This window comes from Clupea harengus, chromosome 3 (genome assembly GCF_900700415.2).
Source record: "Clupea harengus chromosome 3, Ch_v2.0.2, whole genome shotgun sequence".
In the NCBI taxonomy this organism is placed as follows: Eukaryota; Metazoa; Chordata; class Actinopteri; order Clupeiformes; family Clupeidae; genus Clupea; species Clupea harengus.
Genome location: NC_045154.1, coordinates 11792763 through 11802762, shown reverse-complemented (window position 1 = coordinate 11802762; position 10000 = coordinate 11792763). Strand labels below are relative to the sequence as shown.

Sequence of the window (10000 nt, the reverse complement as noted above, 5' to 3'; positions counted from 1 at the left end):
TCAGAGCAGGAACTAACTGTTCCGACCAGAATAGCAGCTATTGCAGGAGGGAAGCGAAGTCAGTTACCACAGAGCATATGGATTTCAGTATACAGTATTTAAGTTCACAGTGTGTGGGATGCCACTTCACAGAGAACAGGGGTTTGATTTCAGTTTTCAATCTACCGGAGCTAAATTACAGTCTACACAGAGCAAGAGTCTGATTTCAGTTGATAAGCTTGAGACTTATTAATCTCTGTGACGTAAATTCTGGTTGATCTCCGTGGATCAGGCATGGTCGTTTGTTCACGTATGTGAGGAAATGTATGGTAGATTTTTGAATTGTGATATGATCATCTTGTTGATAATTGTGAGTTAAAGAACACAAAGAGACTGTAGTCACGGTGATGCACATCATGGCCCAGTGCAGTTCTCAGTACTACGTGACCAGAGCAGAATTTGTTATTACCATAAGACCATACTATTGTGTGTAACAGTGCCATGTCTCAGAGGTGTATCTGCCAATGGTGTAACAGTCAACGAAACTCATAGTTCAGTGCGTACCTCAGTTTTGTGGAAATAAAACAAAATAGAGAATAACATTCTCCTTATTTCTGTAGATAAATATGAGTTGATTTTTTTCTTAGATAAGACCTGCTAACTCGTAATAAGAATGTAAAAAAAACACACATATACACAAATGCACACAAACACACACACCCACGCGCAAACGCGCACACACACACAAACACACACATTTGTGAGGCTGAAGCAGTCTCCAGAGTCACAAGTCTCTTCCATCTCTCACACTTGCGGAAGGGGTAAAGAAGAAAAAGAAAAGAAAAGAAAAGAAAGGATTGCTCCTCATTCAGCCTGTCCAGCTATAATCAACACCATTTTTCATCCCAATAGAATGGCAAAAAGATCGGGGCTCTGTCATGGCAAAAAGTGACCGGGTGCCAAAAAGAGCCCGGGTGATGTAATATTGGCTTTCGAACGACTCTTGAGTGACAGTTGCCATACCAACGTTAGCATTACGTCACCCAGGCTCTTTTTGGAAGTCAGACAACCTCAATAACGCAATTTACCCCAGAGCATCTCGCATTATACTTCGCTACCTGAGACCAGCTTGCCTGTATTTTACCTGCAATAAACCAAGCAAAACAACCATGTGCTTGATGTTTGACTATGTTAGGATAGTTGTTGACTCACAACTTTGTTATAGTGTCAAAGTAAGTACATTTCAACCGGTTTCGCCGCTAGCATCTTGTTAGCGATTACTCCGTTAGTACATTATTTTGCTTAGTGTTTAGCTAGCAAGCTAGTATGAACTCTCCCAAGTCTTTCTAAATAGGCCTATATCAACAAATAATGGTAGATCTTAAATTATTTAAGATGTTAGCAAATGAACTGGCTGGCTTGCTAAAAAGGTAGATGAACAAGCACCGTATATTATTTAAGATGTTAGCAAATGATCTGGCTGGCTTGCTAAAAAGGTAGATGAACAAGCACCGTATAGTATTTAAGATGTTAGCAAATTAACTTGCTGGCTTGCTTAAAAGGTAGATGAACAAGCACCATATATTATTTAAGATGTTATTAAATGAACTGGCTAGCTTGCTTAAAAGGTATATGAACAAGCACCGTACCGTATATTATTTAAGATGTGAGCAAATTAACTGGCTGGCCTGCTAAAAAGGTAGATGAACAAGCACCGTATATTATTTAAGATGTTAGCAAATTAACTGGCTGGCTTGCTAAAATGGTAGATAAACAAGCACCGTATATCAGTATATTTTCTCCTTGTTATAAAAACGAATTTCTACTCTAAACAATTTCAATTGAAATGCAAATGATGATGTAAACGGCTAAAATGGAACACTTTATTTACCGGGTAAAAATTTGTTTAGCCACAATATATAGCGATTAAAAAAGTAGTATTGACTGCAAATGTTGATGTACAGGATACCGGCAGGTGTAGCTAAAACGGAATACTTAATAGTTTTAGGCACAATATTAAGTGACTAACAAGTAGCTGATGGCTTTCGAACGACTCTTGAGACTGACCAAAAAGTGCCCGGGTTACGTAGTGTCCGGGTTACGTAATGCAAGCGTTGGTATAGCAACTGTCACTCAAAAGTCGTTCGAAAGCCAATATTACATCACCCGGGCTCTTTTTGGCACCCGGTCACTTTTTGCCATGACAGCTCCTCAAAGTCTAGGCCGAATAGCAAAGTCTAGTCTAGTTCATCCACTAACCGATCAATCTATCTATTTTGCTTTGAATGCAGGTGTGCATGCATATATCTGTCAACCTGTTTCATAGTGTATTATCTTCACAGATATTTACAACAGCAACACTGTATGAGTGGCAGTCCAGGCATCTGAGTAGTGTGGCCACACTGTTTACACATCTGAGTAGTGTGGCCACACTGTTTATACATCTGAGTAGTGTGGCCACACTGTTTATACATCTGCCAGCAGTCCAGTGTCCTCCATTGAAAAGAAAATCCCATTAATGCACACACATCAGTGCCACACGTGCAGCTAAAGCATAACGGAGGCCTGTCTGTGTCTCCGTGATACTGTCTCAGCTCCACATTGTGTGTTCACAGGTGATTTCAGGCCGGTCTGGGTAATGACAGCCTGCTGGTCAATGATCTAAATTACACCAGCGCTGGCTTGGGCTTCACCTCTGGAGTGTCCCCACTCCTCACAAAACACAACACAAAAGTCTGAGAACCCATGAATAATAATCACATCAGAGAGACCAAAGGACAGCTGTATTAGCTTATTCCCAGAAAATTGCATGTCTCCACACATAATAGACTATTGTACAGTCCGCACTCTATTGCCGGGGAGAGAAATTGATATGCCTTCATCATATTATTTGTTCACCTCAATAACCTCCATTATAGACCCAATGGACTCAATTTCACTACAAGAGGGCTGCTACTGGCCACAGATGTGTGGCCTGCTGAAGACCTCATATAGGGGTTTCCCAGTCCCGCTCTCACCCAACACATTGCGTGTTCTCTGACTCTACCTGCTCTAAGAGGCCTGATTGTTCCTCAATGGACTTGATTAGAATAGGCTGTCTTCAGATAATCATGAGTAGCCCATCATTCTGATTAATGCAGCTCCACACACACACACACACACACACACACACACACACACACACACACACACACACACACACACACACACACAGTGTAATCCCTGTTAACACTGTGTAGGGCATTCAGTTTCGTCAGGACAGACACTTCAGCTGTTGGGAGTAACCACGCTAAGAGTGTGCCTTGTATCCCGGCAGTCCGAAATGAAGGCTGTGTCTCCTTGCTTTTTAGCTCATGAACACGCATGGCTATATAACTATAATACTCAGACTAAATGTCCCATTCACACGTCACATGAATATGTGATCATAACATGTGATTTTATATGCAGATATCAAAATCTGGATAAATCGCAATCAAAAACGTAATCTCAGACATCCTTTCACAGCTGGTGTTATTGAGCATCCATATGGAAGGTGTGATTTTCAACAAGCAGTCTCCCTGGCACTCAGTGCTCTCTCACAGAGGTATTGTAGTCTGACAGGAGAGGAGAGAAGTGTGCACCTGCTCCAGATCACTCCCATATCTGCTCCAGCCCCACTGAAGAGTGGACTGCTATGTTGCGTGCATATAAATACTGCTGACCCTGAAAAGAAGGCACTGAGAGGTAAAGACTTAGCTCTGCTCATCTGGGCCTCTGATGAGTCTTTGATAAGGCAGATGTGTGGTGTGGACTTTCGAAGGTGTGCATCTGTGCCATCTGGCACACAGCGCTAACTTCCTGTCCCTCTGCGACGGTGCACCGAGCGTCTCTCTGTGTCTATTTACAAAGGAGCCTTGACAGGCTGAGGGCGACCTCGACGCCGCGCCACACACTGGATGTTTGATGTGTGGCGTCTGGCGCTGATGTGCGTCTGTGAAGTGGTTTTTGTGTCCTCTGCCAGCGGACGGCGCGACCTGTCAGAGAGGATGCGGCTCCTCTGAGGAGCTGTCCTGCTTCCTGTTTTAGGACGAGGCGCCCAGGCCAGGGCCGCTCTCTTTCTGTCCCCTCAACCACCCCACCCTATTTGCCCCGCCACTCCCTCCATCCCTCCCTCCAAGCCACATATCAGGGAACAAGAAGCATCCATCCCCAGGACAACTGCCTATACGAACTCCACCACACACCATTATTACAACGCTCCACTGAATTGTATATACTTTCTCTATCTCCCTCTCTGTCATCTCCTCTAGTTTGCTCTCTCTTCATCACTCTCTCTCTCTCTCTCTCTCTCTCTCTCTCTCTCTCTCTTCAGTGCAGCCGCAAACATACTCGTCTAATAAACAGATTAATTTGCTCATATATCCTGGACAAACAACCGAGAAGAATGACTGGCTGTGTTTGTTTTTTTGTTTTTTTTTCTGCACAGGACCAAAAGCAAATATACACACTCAAATGAAGTGAAGTTGAACACTTTCTTATCCTACTCCGCCGGTGTGTGAGTGTGTGTGTTTGTTTGTCTGTGTTTAAACTTCATACATGTAAAATGACTGAGGTTCTTAAACTATGGCTGTGCTATAATCCCTTTTAAAGGCCAACAACTTTGCCTTTTTGCAATGACTATTCAATCCTACTCTCCAAAACATGTATCCCTAGAACCGCTTTGTTCTTAATGTCCTCCGAGTCACTTCATATCCAGTACATGTAACTCAATAGCCAATGAACAGCTGTTTGGCCAAGACAAAATTACACAAACAACAATCAATCATCACTGCCAATGTTTGCATTACTGTGGCAACAGGGCAAACATCAATAACTTAAGTAGTGCTCTGTCCTTTCAAAAACAAAACTCTAGGCATACATTATGAACCTACAGAGTATAATATAAAACGAAAACAGGTACACAATACATTGATGTCTTATAGATATCAATTAAGTTAAAAATGTCCATTATAAAAGACATATTACACATACACACAATACAGTCTGTTTCGGACACATTCTTATAGGAGGTCACTGAAGAAATCAGTGTAGCACTTACAATTCTGTGAGCGGCAGATTCTGGAAGAGTGGCCATGACAGGATTCTCAGGGGGTTCTTGGACAGGTTTCTGTGAGAGAAAGAAAGAAAGGGAGGGAAGGATGGATGGATGGATGGAGAAAATTATTTAGAGAGTCAGAAAATGCAGGGAGACAAAAGTAAGTTCTTTTGTTTTTTTTTTTTTTGCGTTTGCGTTTGCGTTTGCGTTTGCGTTTGCGACTGGCGATAAAGCAAACATGACAGGCCAATAAGAAGGAACAGCTCTTGGGGTAGGAAGCTAAACAGAGAGGATAGGTGTGACTGCAGGGCAACTTGCAGCTCTGGCAATCGGATAAGCAGGAACTTGGTCATTTTCTGGACGAGAAATTAAATAGACACGGAGAAGCCTGGGGTTTTAAAAGCCACGAAACTCAATTCAGAGGAGACAGAACAGCACTGCCACACCGCCTGTTTTCAGGCTCTGCGTCGAGACATGCCCTCTCTAAAACAAGACTGATAGCTCTCAGTGTGTGCGTGTGTGTGTTTGCAAAAGAGAGAGAGGGAGTGTGCCTGAAAGAGGTCAAACAGCTACTGTAGTTGAATGGATGTGTGTGTGTGTGTGTGTGTGTGTGTGTGTGTGTTTGTGTGTGTTTGCCAGCTACTTGTTACACTCCTGGGGGGGTGGGGGGGTGGATTGAAGGGGGGGGAGGTAGGGAGGTAACAGAATAGGGGTAAATGGAGGTAATAGAATACCCACTTCTATATAGCGCACATGCAGGAGGAAAACGGGAATGTTGCCTGATTCAACAGGATGCCAACAGCCGAGCTATACAGCTCATAAAGTGTCACCACAGAGCTAAACAAAATATGTCAAAAGGCGTGCTGATCATGTTATGAATGCACTGGTACCCTTTCATCACCTTGAGTCCCCAGGTACACACCCACTGCCATGTATGCCATGGATAATTGTGTGTTGTGTGTGTGTGTGTGTGTGTGTCTGTGTGTGTATGACGGAGGATTGAAAGCTCTCTCTCTCTGTGTGTGTGGGTGTGTGTGTGTGTGTGTGTGTGTGTGTGCGTGTGTTTGTGTGTGTGTGCGTGTGTGTGTGTGTGTGTGTGTGTATGATGGAGGATTGAAAGCTATGTGTGTGTGTGTGTGTGTGTGTGTGTGTGTGCGCCCGTGTGTCTGTGTGTGTGTGTGTGTGTGTGCGTGTCCGTGTGCGTGTGTTTGTGTGTGAGTATATGTGTGTGTGTGTATGATGGAGGATTGAAAGCTATGCGTGTGTTTGTGTGTGTGTGTGTGTGTGTTTGTGTGTGTATGTGCGTGTGCGTGTGCGTGTGCGTCTGCGTGTGAGTGTGTGTGTGTGTGTGTGTGTGTGTGTCTCAGTACTCAGCACGTCATTGTCATTGTCCCATTGAACTCATCGATACTCTTAACAGCGACCCCCTGCCCTGGCTGCCTCTTTTTTTACATCTGACAGGTGATCAATGCTCTCATGTGGACACACACATACACCCCCCACCCCAAACCCACACACACGTCACAATAGGCACGCCACACACACACGTCAGGACACAAGGACACAAACACAGCTCCAAGGTCCTTATGTTCCCTAAATCAGTGGTCTTCAAAGTTGAAGCTAGTGACAGTTCCCATAGCATCCTGTGATGTTCACCCGGGGTCTGCCTCCTCCAGTGGTCTGTAAAAGGGGGGCTGTGTCTGGGCATCCAAAAGTAGTGGAACAAGGAATAGAGCACAAGGCTCAGAAGACAGTCGGTCCTATACCCACACGTCAGCATCCACCGGTGTGAAAGCCGAGGACCCAGCTGTAGATACTCACACTGCCTACAGTCTTGAGCTTACATGCTTTGAGTAGTTGGGACTTTAGTTGATTTTGACTTATTGAGCTGTTGAACACGGACCTATAATCCAGAAACAGGAGCCTCTCAGAGCAACTGGTCCTCTGGATATATGGTTGAGAGAGGACAAGGCATCTTCTGTAGGATGTTGTGTTGTGTTGACAAGCCAGCGGCAGGGAGGGTCCAGACTGTGTGTGGGTCTGCAACAGGCTCTCGGAGCACTTCACTGGGAATGAGATTATTAGCACGCATATAAACCAATTTGTTTGGGGGATAACGGAGGTGTTCTGCAGCAGGTGGAGTGTGTGTGTGTGTGTGTGTGTGTGAGTTGTGTGTGTGTGTGGGGTGTGTGTGTGTGTGTGGGGTGTGTGTGTGGGGGTGGGGGGGGGGGGGGGGGATTGGATTGGACTGGATTTGTCCGGAGATTAAATGTATCCATGCAAACATGTGACAGTGGGTCGGATTGTTTTTTTGGGATGAAGCTGGAATCTCCATCCAGACTGAGAGCTTTTGGGGACATTTTAATATTTACAAGTTGAAGTTGCTTCCTACATTGTCTACAGCTACACAGTGACTCATATCCTGTATTTATCCAGAGCTAAGTGATAGCCAATCCTTTCTAGTCAACACAGAATTGTACAAGAAGTTTAAATGTCATCTGACAGAGACACTTATATCTGTGACTGTGACCCGCTATGACTTTGAGATAACAAGTGTTAGAATATCCTGACGCATCCATGAAAGCACATCAGGTGATAATAAACTGCACAGCCTTCCATTTGTTCTGCTATATCTACGGCATTTTACAGCAATCCTTTCCCTACTTTCTTCACCATAACAGCCCTGCACTTCCATCGTAATGATCTTAAGTGCTGCTGTGTATTGATAGTGGTACCGTGTTAAAGGCATAATTCGCGATTCTACTCCATTAGACTTTTTGTCAAATTCAGCAAATTGCTCCTCACAGCACTTTGAGCTATCCGTTCTACGTGTGCACTCAGGAGCAACAATAATGGGGAGTAATTTGATCGGCTGTTGGCTCAAATATTAACAACATTTCACCAGAATTACGGACAGTACCTTTAATTTCTCAGAAACACTTCACACAAGACAAAGCATTTCTGGCAACTTCATGACTTTTGCCAAGTGAAGATGCTGCTCTTGCTCTGTGTGTACCTTTGTAAGTCAAGGTTCAGAGTTATAGTCAAATGAAAAAGTTCTGTAGTCACACAAAACTCTTGGCCAGTCTCCTATGTGTTTGTGTGTCTGAGTGTCTGTGGGTGTGTGGGTGTACGTGTGTGCGTGCGTGCGTGCGTGCGTGCGTGCGTGCGTGCGTGCGTGCGTGTGTGCGTGCGTGCGTGTGTGTGTGTGTGCGTGTTGTACTTTAGACTCCTGCAGTAGAGAACACCTCCTGGCTGCTTGCTTAGCTGCTAAGGCTTGTTTCCATGGTAACTTGAGGCTGGCTGAGAATCTTGACACCTCCCTGATACCCATTTCCTGTGACACATGGTGTGCAAGTGTGCGCGTGTGTGTGTGTGTGTGCTTGTGTGTGTGTGTGTGTGTGTGTGTGTGTGTGTGTGTGTGTGTGTGTGTGTGTGTAGGAGGGGGGCAAAGAACATAGCTCTGACACCCGACCAACATAGACGGCAACTCTCAAAACAACAAGTGAACAAACGAAAGAATGCATAAACACACACTGACACATATGTGATGAATAATGATGAATACAAAATGAATAATTAGCAAGTAATTTGCACTGAAGGATGAATACACACACATTCCAACACACACATACCAGCATGAACATTAACCTGCACCCATTGCCCTCAGCATTCTAATAACCTCATTAAACAGATAATGAGAATATTAAAGTATCATTCACAGAGATGCACCAGGCCAGTAGCTTTGACTCCCTCACACACACACACACACACACACACACACACACACACACACACACACACACACACACACACATTATTATTCCTGGCACAGAGTGCAGGAAGTTCATCTGGACACTGTGTGTTTAAGCAACCTCCAGCTGGACAAGCTCTGCAACACATCACCCAACCCAGTCCCTATAATGCTGCTTGTCCCTGTAACACACACACACACACACACACACACACACACACACACACACACACACACACACACACACACACACACACACACACACACACACACAAACACACGTAGACACTGACAAACACCCACTGTCTCTCTCTGTCCGTCTCACCCTCCCTCTCTGTCCCCCACAACAAAGTGTATGCCCAGTCCTTGAGTCCCCTTGAGTATCCAAGGAAACACCAGTGGTTGTGAGGAGGAAACCGCTCTCACAAGGACTGTTGCAAGATATGTGATTTCTATTGAGATATTCAATGCAGTAGCATGAAACCGATCGCTGTGGGAAAATTGCCTTCTGATGAGACAAAGTGGGTCCAGTTGCCTGGAGCTCTTGACCCTCTCCAGTCCATGGAAGAAATATTTTGTTCTTTGTTTTTACTTCGTGAGTCACTTTCCGGCTTAGTGGGACTCATAAATCAGATAAACTATGTGGCGTGAATGTGTGTGTCGGTGAGTTGCGTTGTGTTGTGTGTAGGTGTGTTGTGCGTGTGTGTGTGTGTGTGTATGTGCCTGTGACTTCCTTCAAAAGACAAAAAAGACATCCATTTGTTTAGGACTAGACAAAAAAATACAATCAAGGTTATGTTTTGTTCTGTCCCCCAGGCCCTCCGGCACCCAAACTAATCCCTTTTTTTCTGAATGGCCATGGAAGCAGAGTCAATTACTGAAATGACCCAGGGAGCAGAAAAAACAGGCAAACAGAATGGGGGGCTGAGCTAAAGGGGGCTTGTTAAGATGGTGGAGATGGGTGCTGGCCAACATTTGCACAGCCAGAAGCTTGCGAGGTCCCTAAGGCTCTGTAGGCACTCTCTGGACCCTAATCAGGTACTCTACATCTGTAAAAGAACATCTGCATCATGCACTGATGTATGTATGGAGGTGTGTCGTGCATTGATTGGTGAATGTTCATATCTCTATCTTTAGCTTGTGCCGGTGTGTCCATGTATGTGCATATGCGCCATTGATTGTGTGCATGC

The 10000-nt window shown here is 44.6% G+C and overlaps 1 protein-coding gene across 1 annotated transcript in view; it reads right to left on the bottom strand.

Moving 5' to 3' along the window:
- Positions 1 to 10000, bottom strand: part of ntrk3a (neurotrophic tyrosine kinase, receptor, type 3a) — a 183645-nt gene that overhangs the window by 96225 nt on the left and 77420 nt on the right. Inside the window, exon 4 of the mRNA XM_012818359.3 lies at positions 5060 to 5128. Within this exon, the coding sequence (XP_012673813.1) occupies positions 5060 to 5128 (69 nt within the window). The remainder of the gene's footprint in view (positions 1 to 5059; positions 5129 to 10000) is intronic.